This window comes from Marmota monax, unplaced genomic scaffold (genome assembly GCF_021218885.2).
Source record: "Marmota monax isolate L192 unplaced genomic scaffold, Marmota_monax_Labrador192_F-V1.1 WCK01_AAM20220418_F8-fsc00007, whole genome shotgun sequence".
Classification (NCBI taxonomy): Eukaryota; Metazoa; Chordata; class Mammalia; order Rodentia; family Sciuridae; genus Marmota; species Marmota monax.
In genome coordinates, this window is record NW_026692781.1 from 10589752 (window position 1) to 10607571 (window position 17820).

Genomic DNA, 17820 nt, shown 5'->3' on the forward strand with positions numbered 1-17820 from the left:
CATAGACACATAGGGAGAATGCTATGTGATGATGGAGTCCAGAGACAGAGAAATGAGTTTATAAGTTAAGAAGTGCTGGCAATCCCAGAAACAATTAAGAATCAGAGAAGGATTCCTCCTTAGAACCTTGAGAGAAAGGATGGTCCTACTAATAGCTTGATTGCAGACTTCAGGCTTCTAGAACTGGGGGAATAAATACCTGTGGTTTTAAGCCATCCAGTTTGTGGTAATCTGTATGGCAATTTTGGAAAACTAATATACTAGTTAATAAAACAGAAATATGAAGAATAAACTGTAATAGAGGTTCAGAGATATGTGGATACAAAGGAAGGAGATAGCTTTCTCAATGTCATGGGCAGTAATTCTAATTCTTGGAACACCAGGTTTCCTTTGTACAAATTTAGTAACCTATCTGACTCTTTGATTTATTGTGTGTTTTAAAATGAGTCACTTCACCTCTCTGAACCTGTTTTTCATCAGTGAAAGGGGGCTTTGGCTCAACAGATGATTTCTGAAGTCTGCTCCACTTGTAATCTTATGTTTCTAAATCTGTAGCATGTATGATTTTTTGCCAATAGTGTATGTATAATTTAAGAAGTGGTTAGGCTACGGGGAGGATTCACTTATGGGATTTAGTGTTCCCTCCTTTTCCTGCCCACCTCACTCTTTAAGAGGTGAGAAGCCTGTGAAAGCACCTTACTCTCCAAGCTGAGACTCATCTTGGGTGTGCACCACACTTTCAGATTAGGAGCTGCTTAAACATCCTTCTTTCTGGCAAGCATATTTGAATAAAGAAATAATTAACAATAATTTCTGTCCATGGACCAATCAACTCAGCAGTTTAGTGGAACAGAGGGAATTCATTTGGTTTCTGGGCAGTCCCTGAACAGGCAGTTTAAACTCTCTAAGCTTGTTTCCTTATCCTTAACATGGCGATAACAATATCATCTTGATGGGTTGTTGAGAGGACGAAATAAATATAAATATACACTTTTTGAAGAGCCTGCTGTCTAGTGGGTGCTTATAAATGTTATTACTTGCTTAACAAAATCGTTGCTTAAAGAAAGGACACTGATGAGCCTCCGGGGTTCTCTGTCTGACACCCTAGCTAGCAGGCGAGTCTGACGCTGGGCGCGCTTTGCACCCACCCGGCAGAGGCTTGCAATGTGGGGCAGCCCGGCCCGCGCGCGCAGGCGAGAAGGGCACGGGGGCGGGGCGGGCGGAAGTGCTCGCGCGCCGCTGTCAGCTGCACCGGAAGTTCCTGGCCCGGCCTGGCGGTAACCTTGGGGGGCCTGGCTGCCGCGGCTGCAGTTGCTGGGTGGGCTTAACGAGTCTGCGCCTCAGCCAGGTTAGGCTCGTGAGCTGCCGGAGCCGCCGAGGTTGCACCGGAGTTCGCTGACGTACGCGGGGAGCAGGCACCCGCTCGCGGAGCTGCCCAGCCGACATGTCTCTAGTGGCGGAAGCTTTCGTCTCCCAGATCGCAGGTAGCACGCGTGGCCCGGGACCGAGGCGGGGGCGGCGCGGGGCAGGTGCGGGGAGTTACGTGGGATATCCGACTGGAAAAGCTCCAGCCTTGTGGAGTTGGATGCTGAACCTCGGTCCGGGAATGGAGGCATGCACCGAATACTAGTCTAACTTTACCGATGAGAAAACTGAGGAGGGCACTGGGGCCAAGGTCACTCCGCAGGGGCAGGAGTCCCGTCTGCTTTCCCAGGGCGGTGCTTTGTCCCGCTCCCCAGTCCTTTGGCAGCGGCTGGGGTGTGCGGAGGAGGCCGGGGGTTGCTGTTGAGTTGGGGGCGTGGCCACAGGCCTGGTTGCCCCAGGGCTTCAGTTTAAGAGTGGGGGCGGTCTCTTAGGTCGTGGGACCACAAATTTTAAGTGACTGTCAGTGAGTTGTCCTTGTTACCTCTTGTCATTGAGGTGCCCCCAGGTTCTTGCTTCCTCTTCCACCGACACAATACTACCGTTTATTAAGTCTTGAGGTTCATTGAAATATCTTTAAATCTACATGTACTTTAAAGCAATACCTTTGATTTGTTGGACCGAACTTGACTGCTGGCAATAAGTTTATAGTATTTGTTTTCTTACGGAGGATTTTTATTTATTGTGTTGAAAGAAATTAAATATTAAGAGAGAGACTAATAAGGAGACTAGACATATGTGTATCTAGGTGTAGGTTGATGGAGTAAACTTCAGTGTTTTCCATTTAAGAATAATAAATGAGACAGTCACCAGGATAAATAATACATTTGGAAGAAAAAAGTAATATTTTGGAAATGGAAAGTAAGAATGCGTTATACTTTGCCAAAATGTTTTTCACTGCATTTGTGTGAATATCTATTTCTTTTTTCCTTTTCCAGTTAAAATGAATACATTTTTTTTTTCCCTAGAAGAAGAGAGAAGTAGCCATGGTGAATTTCATGAAAGCAGGGATCAGACTTACTTTGATCTCCATTGTATCCCAAACCCCTGTTAAAATATCTATGGCATGAATCAATGATCAATCTTGAGATTTCAAGCCATAATTATTTTATTTTTGCGACTTAGGTTTAAAAATAAAAAATCTGGCTCATATAGTTAGATCAGTGACTTGGATTGCTATTACATTAAATCATTTCATAGTGTATGCTGATATTGATATACTGTGTGTATGTACCCAATATGTGACCACCCCCTGCTATTAAGGATCAAATCCAGGGGCACTCCACCACTGAGCTACATTCCCTTTTACTTGGAGACCTGGTTTCCCTCAGTTGCTCAGGCTGACCTTGAACTTGTAATCCTCCTGACTCAGCCTCCCAAGTAGCTGAGATTACAGGCATGTGACATCATTCCATCTGTGTGATTTTATTTTAAAGAGAAAATAATTAATGTTTTTGAATAAATTTTTAGTAAGTTTGAAATTCTGCCTCAATTAGTGAAGTTTAAGAATTGCTAGGAATTTTGCCCGCTATTTTAAGCTGTTTATAGGGATTTATTACTCTAGGAGGAAGCATTTAAAGATGGAGTTCAATAAATGATGTTGGAACAGCTCCTAAGTGATAGCACCACATGAATAAATTTCAGATGGATTAGAGATTTAAATGTAAAATAGCAACACAAATCAAATTGTAATAAAATAATTGGAAGAAAATAGTAGGAGAAAATACAGGAGATTATTTAGAAAATATAGGACAATGGAAGAGACCTAAGCAGGATACAGAATCCAGATTCCATAAGAGAAAAACTTGGCAGAGTTGGTTGTGGAAAAGTTTTAAGAGCTTTGCATAATGAAAGACATCATAAGTTTAAGACATAATCATACAAATTAAGAAAAAAGCAATTAATTGGAGGGAAAAAAAAAACAACAGAATTAAGGCAAGGGACCTGAACAGGCATTTCACAAAAGGGGAATTGCAAGTAGATAATGAATAGATTAACCATCATTAATAGATAATATTCTCACCTAGTTGGATGAACAGAAATGAGTATGATAATTTCTAATATTGACAAGAGCATGGAAAAAACAGTTACCCTGAAATTATTGGTGAGTCTAAATTATTACTGTTTAGGAACTTAATATAGCAGTATTTATTAAAATGTCATCCTCTTACCCAGAAATCCCCCTTATAGGGATTTATATAATGGAAAAATGAGGACCAGTACATAAAGAAATATATACTAGTACTATTTGTAGCACTCTTGGTAATAGCAAAAACTAGAAATGTCCTAAATATATATGAAATTACGGTACTGATCTAGCATTCACACTTCTGAGTTGTCTATCCAGAGGAATTGAAATTGGTATGATGAAGAGATATATTTACTCTCATGATCATTGCAAAGCCATTGCAATAGGCAAGATATGGAAGCAACCTGAGTGTCCATCATCAGATGACTGGATAAAGAAAATGTGAGTTGTTGAGACTGGGAATGTAGCTCAGTGGTACTGTGCTTGCCTATTAATGTGTGAGGCCCTGGGTTCAATCCCCAGTATCAAAATACATGATTTATATATACAATGGAATACTATACAGCCTTAATAAAGGAAGTGCTTCCATCATTTGTGATAACATGGATGGAACTGTAGGATGTTATGTTAAGTGAAATCAGATAAGCACAGAAAGATAATTACTGTATGATCTCACTTATATCTGAAATGTAAAAATGTTGTTCTTGTAGAAACAGTAGAAAAGAAGTGGGGAAGGGGTGGGGTATGGGATAGAGAAAGAAGAGATGTTGATCAAAGACTATATTTAGACTGGAAGGATAAGTTTTAGAGCTCTATTGTATTGCATGATGACCACAGTTAATGTGTATTTCAAAATTGCTAAAAGAATAGATTTTTTTAATGTTCTCATTGCACACAAAAAGTTCATGAGGTGATGGCTATATTAATTCATTTGATGTAATCTTTCTGCAATGTATACGTAGATCAAAACATCGTATTTGTCAGATACTAAAAATGAAGAGGTAGACCCTGTTAAATATATTGACTTCAAAGTATGAATCATATTAAGTAAAAGTTATACAGTGGTATATATCATTGTAAGTCTAATAAAGCGTACGTAGACATGTTTATTTTTATTTTATTTTTTGGGGTACCAGGGATTGAACTCGGGGCGTTTGGCCACTGAGCCACATCCCCAACTCTATTTTGTATTTTATTTAGAGACAGGGTCTCACTGAGTTGCTTAGCGCCTTGCTTTTTCTGAGGCTGGCTTTGAACTCAAGTTTCTTCTATCTCAGCCTCCTGAGCTGCTGGGATTACAGGCATATGCCACCATACTGGGTGACATGTTTATGTTTATATAAACAGAAAAACTTGCAGGAGAGTATTCAACTAATTTTCACTAGGAATTTCAAGGTAATAAAGATAGGGTGTTGATGGAGAGTGTAGAAACTTTGTTTCTGAATTATTTAAATTTCTTTAATAGCATATTTTACTTTTGTAAGTTAAATGATTCTAATTTTTTAAATCAAAAAGATTTTTTAATAAGTGAAAAAGGAAAGGCAAACTAAAATAATCATTCATCAAAAATCTTGGGTTTTACTTCTCAGTGACTTATAAATATGACTTAGATGCAACAACTATTTACAGTATTCTGTTTCTGGTAGTCATATGGTTTTCTTCAAGGAGTCAATCTCAAGAAGGGATATATATATATATACACACACACACATATATATATGTGTATATATATATATTTTATGTGTGTATATATATATATATATATATATATATATATATAAAAGACTATGTGTATATATAGTCTTATTGTAACTAAATGAGTCATTAGGAATTGGTTTTGTTTTGAGAGCACTAATATTTAGCGTATCTAACATTCACTTTATTATTCTTTGGATGGACATGAGATAACATGCTTTTGATATTTCTTTTGGAAACATTTAAAGGCATCCGCCATCTGTCTGTGATATTTTCTTAGTGTCTTCCTTGAGAGCCTTATTCTTAACAACATCATTTTGGAAGCTGTCATAACCTGTATCTGATATGTTCCCCCAAAGGTCCACGTATTAAAGGCTTGGTTGATCCTCAGAGTGTGTGTATTGAGAAGGGGTGGAAACTTTTAAGAGGTAGGACCAAGTGGGGGGTCTTCTGGTCATGCCCTCAAATGGAACTGTGAGATCTACTACTCTGTCTACTACTCATTAGTCTGACTTCCTTACTCTATCTTTAACTTATTGCTATTACTTTATTTCAAGCTTTTGTTATTTCTCACTTGGATTTCTGTATTAGTATCTGCATTGATTTCATTGCTTTAGGCCTGGCCTTCTTCTTAAAGAGTCTCTGTATTGCAAGCCTCGTGGGTATTTTTGTTTGCTTATTTTTTTTATTTCCATTTTCCTAAAATATTGGGTTGACTTCTCTTGTTTTAATACTTTCATTGATTTACCAGTGTCAGTAGAGTTAAGTGGCATATAAGATGCTCCATGACTAAGTCCAGGTCTCTCTCTCTAGCTTCATCTCTTGTCATTCCTTTCTCTGAATTCCAACCTTCTAAACTATTTGTAGTGTTAAACCTTAGCACATGTTGTTCTTTGTCCAAAATGTTCACTTTATTTAGACATTTCTTAAGATTCTGGACACCATTTGAATAAGTGACATTTTTTTCCCCCTGTATATAAGAAAGATTTGTAGTCCCCCCCCCACCCCCCACCCCCATATCAGTAATATAAGGAATAAAGTAAAAATTACCTGGAGTCATGTTGCCCAGATCGACTTTTTTTTTTCTCTTTTTTTTCCAGTTCTGGGGATTGAATTCAGGGCCTAGCATACACTAGGCAAATGGCAAATACCCTACCACTGAGCTATAGCCCTAACCTGTAGATTAAGACTTTAAAATCCCATTGTCTTTAAAACTTGGGTGAACAAAGCTGTATCATTCCTCAATTTAAAATATACTGATATAGATTATGTATAATGTGAATACTTTTTTTATAACCTATTTACCTATTTGTCATATTACATATTGGGATCTCTTTTTCATGGCTATGAATGGAATTATACCTCATCATATTGAATGGTTATATAGTATTTAATTGTAGTGATGGAACCATAATTTACTTAATGAGGTGATATTAAGGTGGGTTTTTAGGGTGTTGTATTAATTAATTAAACCTGAGAAGCAGAAGCAGTAGGCTCTCCACCTCTACTTTCGCCCACCCCCTCACACATACACACATAAAAGAAATTGGGTCATGCTGGCCAAGTAAGTTCAAAGTACACAACGCAGGCAGTCAAGATAGCCCTATTTTAAAGGCTTTCATTTGATAATCAGGCCACCTAGCATAATCTACCTTTTGATTAAAGTCAATTAATTAAGGTCCTTAATTATATCCACAAAATCCCTTTATAGCAGCACCTACATTTGTGTTAAAATAAGTGGAAGAAAGTGTTTATGTTGTACAAAATGGCTGTCTCCTCTTGTTTGTCCTCCTGACACCTGCTGTAAAATATCCCTTGTGGGTACCTTAACTAGGGACTTAATAGAAAAGGAATTTTGGCAAATGGCCAACTTGATGTGTGCCAAAGCCATTACCTGTGAATATGATTTTTCTCTGTTGTAAACAGTGCTTGCATATACATATTTTTGCAACTGTATGATAGCAGTATGTGTGTGTTTCCACATGGGATCCAAGTTCTTGGCATCCTGAACAACAAATTGAGCAAGACACACAGAAGCAACAGGCAGAGTAGATTTATTGAAAATCAAAGTATCCTCCATAAAGTAGAAGGGAACCAGCTAAGGGAGAGTGACTCAAGGAACCCATGTCTCAGTGAGCCTTAGTTGCTGAGCTGTGCCTCATTCCCTTCCCACAAACCTGAATGAAGACCATGTCCTATTTGTTTCCATTGGTTTTGCCTAATTAGAATATAGAATTACTATGGTGATGAGCCATTTATGGTAGGAGTTAACCATGGTAATGGAACTATATCATAAACAGGGACATGATGACTTATCTCCTTGTCCTATACTCTGGAGGCATTTTTCTTCTACATTGCTTCTACTGTCTTGACATCCCTAAATTCCTACCTAATATCCAGTAGTTTTTTGGGATAAATTTCTTAAAGGGGAAGAAGAATTTGAATTGTTCTCTTAGCTAGCTATGCAGTATGGAAAGGAATGGTAAATTTTGATTTTGATTGAATAGTTTGGCTCTCCTGATGATGGTAGGCTGAATTTAGAATTTTAAAAGGAGGATAAAAATGGATATTGAATTGTCTTAAAAATTTTTTATGAATAACCTGTATAATTTAGACTTTCACCTACTTTGTTTTTCTAAATGGCAAGCTTTTCCAGTAAATGAGTTTCTGTCTTTAATTTTTTTTAATAGTCAGTTGGGTATGAATATGTCCTAGGGGAGGACTGAGTAACCCCATTTGGATTTCATGATCATTTCTGGAGTAGTCACTGGCCAAAAGGGTGGAGTATTGTGATTGACAAGCCTGACTTGTCCATCCCTTTGCCAGGAGTGGCTCTAGGTATTAGGATTTCACAGGACCAGCAGATATGCACAAGAGAAGAGAGAGAGATACTGAAAAATCTACTGTAATATCAATCACTTCCTTTACCTTTTTTTTTTTTTTTTGGTCCCAGGGATTGAACCCAGGGGTGCTTAACCACTGAGCCACATCTCCAGCCTTTTTAAATTTTTATTTTGAGACAGAATCTCACTAAATTGCTTAGGGCATCACTAAATTGCTGAGGCTGGCCTTGAACTTGGTGATCCTCCTGCCTCAGCCTCCAGAGCTGCTGGGATTACAGGTGTGTGCCACCTTGCCCAGTACTTCCTTTACCTTTTGTATCCTTCGTGGATCATACAGTGAGAGTCATGCCTGTTTTTTTTTTTTTTTTTTTTTTTTGTTGTTGATGGAGCTTTATTTTTAAATTTAAATTTTTTTTTAATTTTGGGGGGCATACCGGGGATTGAACTCAGGGACACTCAATCACTGAGCAACATCCCCAGCACTATTTTTTGTATTTTATTTAGAGACAGGGTCTCACTGAGTTGCCTAGTGCCTCGCTTTTGCTGAGGCTGACTTTGAACTCGAGATCCTCCTGCCTTCACCTCCTGAGCCTCTGCTATTACACCATCAAAGACCTGGGTTCTTATGCAGCTCCTTGCTCTATGACCTTGGGCAAAGTACTTGCCTTTTTAAGCCTAGTTTTCTCTTGTAAAATGGTAAATAGTATATGTTTTTTTTTTGAAGATAAGGTGAAGAAATATCTAAAATACTAGGCACTGTGTCTGGCACATAGGAAATACCTAATAAATGTTCATGAATATTTTTAGCTGCTTTCCTATCATTGTTTTTCTTCTTGGTTTTGCCTCTAACTTCCTGTGTATAGACGAAATTTCTGTAAAGCTTTTAGAAGTTATTTGTAAATAGGAAACAATTCATTTCAATAACATGAAACATCTACAGTTATTGCAGTTACTAAAGTTGATCTTAGTAATTTATCCTCTGATAATAAATTTCTATAGGATATTTATTTCATGATTTTGTATTTGATGTGCTTCAGCCATATTTATCTTTATTATAAAATTGAATCTTGGTATAGGTTGTAATAGAGGCAACTAATTAGACATAGCTGGTTACCAATAATAAGAGTAACCTTTCTTTTTTTTTTCTTAAGGTACAGTGCCAAATGATTTATTTTCATGATTGCTAATATTAGCAATTTAATATTATTAGAAAGGTGTTATTATAGTTAAGAAAATTGAAGTTCAGTTAGATACTAGAGTGTAAAGGTTAGGTAACAAAGTTTTGGGAGGAAACAGTTCTAAGCTCAGCTTTACTTCTTGTTCAATGATGTTGGGTAGGCCTTTCTAGTCCTCAGTTTCCTCATTTGTATGAGGCATATTTTGCATATTAATCACCTTGTATAAGGTGATACATAATAAACACTTTTAATACATAAAACTTTCCATTATTGTCCAAAAGCTTTTTTACATTGTAGTAAAGGGGTCTTTTGAAGATGTTACTTTCCAGTGTCTGAGATTCCATTACTATTTTGCATAGCAGGAAATACGCAGAGTATTCTTATTTTTTTTTATTCTTATATCATCTTTTCTGAATTAGTATTTAACCTGAACCTTGCAAGTGTTATGTATCTAGATGCTTATTATTATTATTATTATTATTATTATATAGTACTGGGGATTGAATCCAGGTATGTTCCACCAGTGAGTTATATCCCAAGTCCTCTTTTTGTTTTTATTTTGAAATAGGTTCTCACTAAGTTGCCAGGCTGGTCTTGAACTTGGCATTCTCTTGCCTCAGCTTCTTGGTCACTATAATTAGAGGCGTGTGCCATTGTCCCTGGCTAGCTTTGCTGTATTGTAAACATATCAGTTAATTCATCACACTGTAATTTACTAGTCTTTTGAAATTTGGGCAAATATTTGTTACTTTCTTTTGTGTTTTTAGTTCCTCCCGCTTCTGATGCTGGGGCTCAAACCCAGGGTCTCATGCGTACTAGGCAAGTGTTCTACCACTGAGCTATATCCCAAGTTCATGAGTTTTAGATTTAAACTTAAAAGATTTTGGTGACAATCCCCTGGAAAATTTGTCAGTTTTACTTCTGTGTAGACTTTTGAGTTATTAATGTTATTTCAAGTCTCGCATATTTGAAAGAAAATGTCAAAGTACTTAACATTTTCAAACATTTAAAAAATATCTTGATCAGCAGTTAGTTATTAGATAGACTGAAGATTGCAAATAGAGATGATGAGATCTTGAAAATTTAGGCAGTCATTTTTGTTTAAAGACAGAAGTTACAATATTCAGCAATTTAGCTATAGACATTTATATGTAGAAGAGAAGCATTTGCCTTACCAGTAAGAGAAATGTGCACTTTATTTTTTATTGCTTTGCAAATGATCCTCTACTCTGTTCTTGAACACTTTTCTTATTTTTGTATGCTCTAAATGAATCATGGGTTTGAACTTTTTTACATCAGTAATAAAAATGAAATTTGATTGGTTAGTAATAAAGAAGGTTCTTTTCATAAAAACAATCATTTTATCATGACAATTCCCATTAACTCTGACCGTGCTAGCAAAATAGAAACCATAAAATGCATTTCATTGTACTTGTTCACTTAGCAGTGTTTTTGTGCTGATTATATATTTTTATCCTAAGAAATTGTATAAGCCAAAGAAATTTTGGATTTAAAAATAAGACTTTTGGTGGTTATGTTTATCCGAGTGGATACAGTATTCTTAGATACAATGGAATTTCCCCTCACGTATTATATTTCTTTACTTGGTCAACCTAGAGCACTGATTAGAACTTTATAATAAGTTGTATCATTTGTTTAACATGAAGAGGACATCATTATCTAAGTATTTGTTTCTGTAAAGTAATATTGGCAGCTGACTAATGATCAGAACTTTTGTTAACCTCCTTTGTTTTTGATCATTAGTCTTTATCAGAAAATGTTTTGGCCTTGTGAATTATGAATAATGTTTCTAACTTGTTTATTTTATGAATTTAGAAAAATAATTTTATGTCAGTAAGAAACAACAAAAATAAAAGTTGCTGTGCTTGCAATTATATATTGTTATCATTGTTATTATTACTATTCATCAGTTAAGATTCTAATTTGGCTAGTGATGAGAACTAGTTACATTAGATTAACTGGTAATTGGTCTTTCTTCTTGAGGTTTTGAATTATTCTTTAACTATTTTCTCTCTCTCTTTTGGCACTGGGGATTGAACCCAGGAGTGCTTTACTACTGAACTACATCCCCAGCCTTTTTAATTTCAATACAGGGTCTTGCTAAGTAGGTTAGGGCCTTGCTGAGTTGCTGAGGCTGGACTTGAACTTGTGATCTCCTATCTCAGCCTCCTGAGTTCTTGGGCTATTTTCTTTCTTTATTAGCAAGGGTTTCCCAGAAGGAGTTATTCAGGTTATTGGCTCATGTGATTTTGGAGGTTGAGGTGTCTTGTAGTAGTCTGTCTGCAAGGTATAGACCCTGGGGTGCTGATAGTGTGGCTCAGTCTCAAGGCCTCAGAACCACGGTAGCCCATGTTGTAACACAACTTCAGTCTGAAGGTGAAGGAAACAGGACCCAGCTCCAGGAGAAAGAGGGGCAGTGTGGGTATTAGAGTTGGTGGGGGTTGGGGGGGGGGAGATGAACTGACTTTCTCCTGCCTTTTTATTTTATCTGGCCCTCCAGCTGATTGGATGGTGCCTGCCTACATTGAAGGCAGATCCTCCTTACTCAGTGCTTAGACTCAAACACCAGTCTTCTCTGGAAACACCCTCATAGGCACATCCATAAATAATGCTTTACCAATTCTCAATATTCTTGATCCAGTCAAATTGACCACTAAAATTAACCTGTATACTCCCCAGAGAGATTTTCTTCTTGCCATGTATTTTATACTTATTTTCCCATACTGTAATTTGGTGACTGTTAGGAAAATATAAAGTTATTTTATTTTAGTATTAACAAACATTTAAAAAGGGAGATCTGTTTTAAAAGCCATGGAATACATGTTAAAGACAAATATTTGTATTTTATTTACTGTTTTGGATTATCTTTGTATCAAAGGTAATTGGCTTTATTGGTCTGCCTTTTATGAAAAGATGTGGTAAGATTTGAATTAAGATAGTCATTAAATCATATTTTTCTATTGGATTTTATTTTTTTTCCTTACTCCCTGAGTAATGTGGCAACTACCATTCAGACCAGATTTTAATGCTATAAGTAAGGCATTATAGTTGCTCTGTACCAAATTCTGAAGACTAGAGGCCAAGGAATTATAGTGATTTGGGGAAGAAGTTGGAGATAGATAAAAGATTTCAGGAAAGTAATGTTTAAAGGTAATGGATTAGTAGAATGAAACTGGAGGGAAAATAGAAATGTCTAAATCATGTCTAAATCATCAAAATGGAATTTATAAACATAATGTGGCCAAGAGTTTGGTAATTGATTTAGGTGAACAGGGAATTCTATGGCTTTAGATGAATCAGCATTTAATTTTATCTTTGTGATAAGTGTGTGACTAACAGTAACTATCAAAACTCTTAATTGTTAAGTTACCATTGTAGTTTAACAAACCACTTCAAATTTAAGGGTGCAGAACAGCCATTTTATTATATTCAGGGATCCCATAGGTCAGTAATTCAGATGAGGCACAGAAAGAAGTTTATCTCTACCTTAGGATGTCTGGGTCCTCAGCTGGAAGATCCAAAGAAATGATCCAGTGAGGACTGGATACGTGTCTGACAGTTGATTCTGGGTAGGACTTCAGCTGAGGCTGTAGAATGCCTATACAAGTCTTCTCTCTTTACCTGGTCTTGATTCCTCATATCTTGGTGGCCTCAGAATAGTCAGACTTTTTATGTGGTGATTCAGTTCTCTAGAGGCAAGTGCCCAAGCTAGAAAGATAAAAGCTGCATCACATTTTATGACCTAGTCTTGGATGTCATGTAGCGTTACTGCTATCAAATTGTTGGTGACAGTAGTTACAAGGTTGTTCAGATTCAAGGGGAGAATTAGATTTCATTTCTTGATGTGGAAGTGGTAAGGTTCTAAGGCTTATAGGCCATTTTTAAGAAATATAAGCTGCTACAGTAACTAAGGAGGTAATGTTACTGGTATAGAGGGTCTAGCTAAACCTGCTTAATTAGAGGTAGGAACTGATTAGTTCCATTCGCCGCTCAGTAGAAGTTCTAAAATGGGGTGGGGGAGGATGGGAGGTGGGAATGAATGGAGTATGTAGTATTGTCCATTAAAATCAACTATCTTTGAAACTCTATGAAAGTAAAAATGTCTGCCTTATGTGGTACCCCTGCCCCAACATACATGCATGCACATACATTCACCTTTGTTCTCACCAAAGCCTCCCCCTCCCTCTTTTTTTTTTGTTGTTCTTGTGCTGAGGATTGATTCCAGGGTCTCTTGTATGCTAGGCAAACGCTCTACCATTGAGTTAACATCCCTAGCTCATCAAAGGATTATTATATGGAAAGGTTGGGTGTGGGGTGCTAAAGCAGGTATATTTTTTAAACACTCCAAAGATGAAGAAAGTGAATCCTTGAGTTTATACTGTTGAATTTAGTTGTTGAGATACTATTGTTTCCTAATTTGTTTCGCTGTTTTTGTTTTCAGTTAGAGCAGTTTTTTTGAAGGTTAAGATTGTTTTAGGCTTTAGAGAGCAAAAAGCTGCTTGTATTTTCTAGAAAATATATTTATTGAATACCTGATTTGTGGTAGGTGGTTGGCCAGGTGTTTGGTCTACAAAAACAAATATCACAATTCTTGCCTTTGATGAACTTAGATTCTTGTGTAGGATATATCTATTGAAATAGATAATTTCAGTATAAAGTGGTATGTTTTGTAGAAATCTCTAGAGACAACTAATTCAGGAACCCTCTGCTGAGCATTTAATTCCTAAAAGTGAATTAGGGGTGTTAGGATTTTGGTAAACATCTTAACTCTTGTCCCTACCCATTACCTCCTATCTGATTATTCCAATTATTTTTTGGACCCAATTCAGATTTCATATCCTCGTAGGAATGCATTCCTGTCATCCTCAGGTGGACATAGTTATTTCTTCAAGCCCCTATAGGTCCATTGTTTATGTTAGTTTCTGTGAGCTAGAGACTATATAGGTCACTTACATAGTTTATCTGATTTTATTCTTTCAATAACCTTAGAAAATATTTCCTTCCTTCATAGTGAGGTGATTGAGGTAAGAAGAGGTTAAGCAACTTTGCCAAGGTCATTCAGATAATAAGTTTAGAATTGGAAGAACTCATGTATATCTATCTCCAAGACCTAAAATTTCCCCTGTACTACCTGTATTAACTGACTTGTATTGTAAATGGTTGTCATCTTTTCTTCCCACCTCTTTTTCTTGCCTCTCACCCACTCAACATAATTAGCTCCTAGAGTATAATGACAGTTTGACATTCATCTTTGTCTGTATCATTATAGTCACAGTACATTTTGTACATTTAATACCTGTTTGTTCAGTTAAATGTCTTTAAAATTTTTAGGGGGAATCTTTGAGAATTTTCCACTCCTATCTATGTATTTATGAAGGAATAAATGACAAGTCAGATCATAAATAACAAGTCAGATTCTCTATAGGGGATCATTTCTTTCATACTAGCCTGAGAGGTAAGGGAAGAGGAATAGTTTTTTGTTACCTAGCTTGAGGTTAGATAACAAGTATGTATGTAAAGTATTTGGAACACTGAGATAGTAGGTACTTAACAATGGCTGTTATTACAATTATTGTATTTGGTTTTGAGTAGTGGGAAGAACTGCTTCTTAATTTGAGAGATATCTGTTTTCTATTCTGTAGGATTAAATTCAGAGAACCATAGAACTGTTGCACCTTGAAGGTTAAGAGTATTGTAGTTGTGTCGGGCTGGTTTTCTTTTAATCTCTTTTTGACTGGATGTTGTAGTTTTAATCTTAACCAGCTGTGTTTGTATAGTTCTGCTATTGATTTCATACTATTTTCGACTTCTGAGAGAGCTCAGACATGGTGTCTGAACTACTTCTTTTTTGAATTACAGGTTTCCATTTAAAAAAAGAGAATTCCGATTTTAAGACCTAGCTTCAAGGCTCTTACCTACTAACTGAGATAATCAGTTGATGAGCTACATCCCCAGCCTTTTTTAAAAAAATTATTTTTTAGTTTTATAGGGACCCAATATCTTTATTTTATTTTTATGTGGTACTGAGGATTGAACCCAGTGCCTCACACATGCTAGTCAAGCACTCTACCACTGAGCCAAAATCCAAGCTTTCCCCAGCCTTTTTTATTTTTTGTTTTGAGACAGGGTTTCAATAATTTGATCAGGCTGACCTTATACCTGTGATCTTTCTGCCTCAGTGTTCCAGGTCTCTGGGATTATGGGTGTGTACCACTGCACTGACCAACCTAGATCCTTTTTATACTGAAGTAAAGTCTAAACATAACCATTTAAGGACATGACATTCATACTTTTTTAAAAAAAAGAATGGAAGATTTTAAATTTAGCTTTGGCCTGAGTTATTGGCTTATTAATACTATGAATTTGTTTTCCTGATCCTGTTAACCTCCAAAGTTTGTCAGTATTATTAAATTGATTCTTGAATATCATGTTGAAATTGATTTCTAGTTACACTTAAATAGGTTTAGATGGCTCATGTTCAAATCTCATAATTATTTAATTATTTTTATCTTGCTTATTTATTATATTTAATATTAAAAAACTGTCATTTAACCACTTTGGTTCTAAAATGTTTGTGGCCACAGTTCATTAATCTTAAAAGTTTAATCTTGAAGATTACAAAATTGCAACCTATTTCTAAAGTATGTTTAAAACACATCTTTAAGCCATATTCACAAATAAGAGTCAAAAACCTTTTGAATAAAATTAATCTATACAGATCCTCACTATTACTTTCTTTGAGCCAAATGAATGAAAGAAATGAAAAGAACTTAAATCTTATTTCAAGTGCTATCTATAACCCTCATACCCGCTCCAATGTATGTGGTTCAAAGACCATCTGTATCAGATTTACTAGGAGTGCTTGTTGTAGTATGATTCTCTGTCCTGATCTCTACAGTATCAGAGTCTCTTTGAGTTTTGGATTTGGTGGGAATATATAACTTTACTAAGTTCCTCAGGTGATTCTTATACAGTGAGGACTGAAAACTACTGTTGGAAGGTGATTTTAATTGCTTTAATTGTAATAATGATGACCCAAGAATCTATTTGTTGGGTTTAGGTGTATGTTCACTGATCCTGGAGGTGGACTTAATTTAAGTCCTGTCATTTGTTACCACTGACTTCTGTTGAATAACTTGTATCTCAGTTTTCTCATTATAAAATAGAGATAATAATAGGGTCTACATTATGAAGTTGTTGTAGTTCCTGTGTTCCAGCACTTCACTATTATAAATGCAGAATGTTCTGTTTATCTTGACTTTATCGAGGTATAATTTATTTAACCTTCATTGTGTTATTTAATGCTTTCTTTTAGTTTATTTACATTGTTATCTGTTTCCACAATCTGATTTTAGATTTCCAACACCTCCAGAAGAAATCCCTTGGCCATTTATAATCACCCAACTCCACCACCCCCAATTTCCATTTCTAGCTTGGGTCAACTAGTAATTTTCTTTCTGTTTCTGTAAATTTGCCTATTCTGGATATGTCATATAAATGAAATCATACAATATATATATTTTTTGTTGTTGGCTTTTTTATGGGCATAATGTTTGTGAAGTTCTTTCATGTTGTAACATGTATCATGCTTGTAGTTTGTTCATTTTTGTAGCATGTAGCTGCTTTGTGAAATAGTATTCCATTGTATGGATGTCATGTTTTGTTGATACATTCAGCAGTTGACTTAACATTTTGGTTGCTTCTTCTTTTTGACTATTGTTGTTAAGAGTGCTATGAACATTCATGTATGTCTTTGTGTGGATGTGTTTCCACACAAGAGTGGAATTGCTGAGCTGTATAATTCTGTTTTTCATTTTGAGAACTTTTTATGGTCCAACCAGCAATATAGAGTTCAGATTTCTCCACATCCTCTAAACATTTGTTATTGTCTGTGTGGTTGATTTTAGTCTTTCTAATGGGTGTGAAGTGGTATGTCATTGTGGTTTTGATTTTCATTTCCCTAATGAGTAATGATGTTGGAGATCTTTCCTGTGCTTGTTAGCATTCAGGTAGCTTCTTTGGAGAAATGTCTATTCATATTCTTTGTCCAACTAAAAAAATTGGATTATATTGTCTTTTTATCATTGACTCATAGTTATTTTTATGTTCTGTAAATAAGCTGTAATGAGTCTTGAGGAATCCTAAATGCTTTTGTCGTCATCATTATCACCTGTCTAGGTAGAAGTCTAGGAAGTGTTTGATCATAAGGAGATGGATCCTCATTCTTATCTAGTTTTATTTGGGCCCCAATTTGGATTGTGAGGGGGGAAGTTCTACCCTCTGATAGTTTCCTACATTTTCAGTCTGTATTCTTTGTGTCTTCTGCTTCCAGAGGGGCAGGGTGTTAGGACCCATCTCTCCTGGTTATTAATTCTGCTGCATCATTTGTTCATGTGACTTGCTTTGGGTCATTCTAATCTTTTGTTTATTATTTGTTCTAAATGAATGGGTGGTTGGAGGTATTGATGAGTGATTTGTGGAATATTATTTGAGTTACTTGCCAGTAAATTGACATTCATTTGATATTTTGGAGATTGTGCTCTGTTGTATATATTTTTCTTTGTTCTTATGTAATGTGTACTCCAAACAGAATCAAGCCTTTGTATAGGTATGCTGATAATATTTAGTGTCC

At 36.1% G+C, this 17820-nt stretch overlaps 1 protein-coding gene across 1 annotated transcript in view; it reads left to right on the top strand.

Moving 5' to 3' along the window:
- Positions 1-1247: 1247 nt before the first annotated feature.
- Mtx2 (metaxin 2) overlaps positions 1248-17820 on the top strand; it is a 54926-nt gene continuing 38353 nt past the window's right edge. Inside the window, exon 1 of the mRNA XM_046447521.2 lies at positions 1248-1484. Within this exon, the coding sequence (XP_046303477.1) occupies positions 1445-1484 (40 nt within the window). The 5' untranslated portion in view covers positions 1248-1444. The remainder of the gene's footprint in view (positions 1485-17820) is intronic.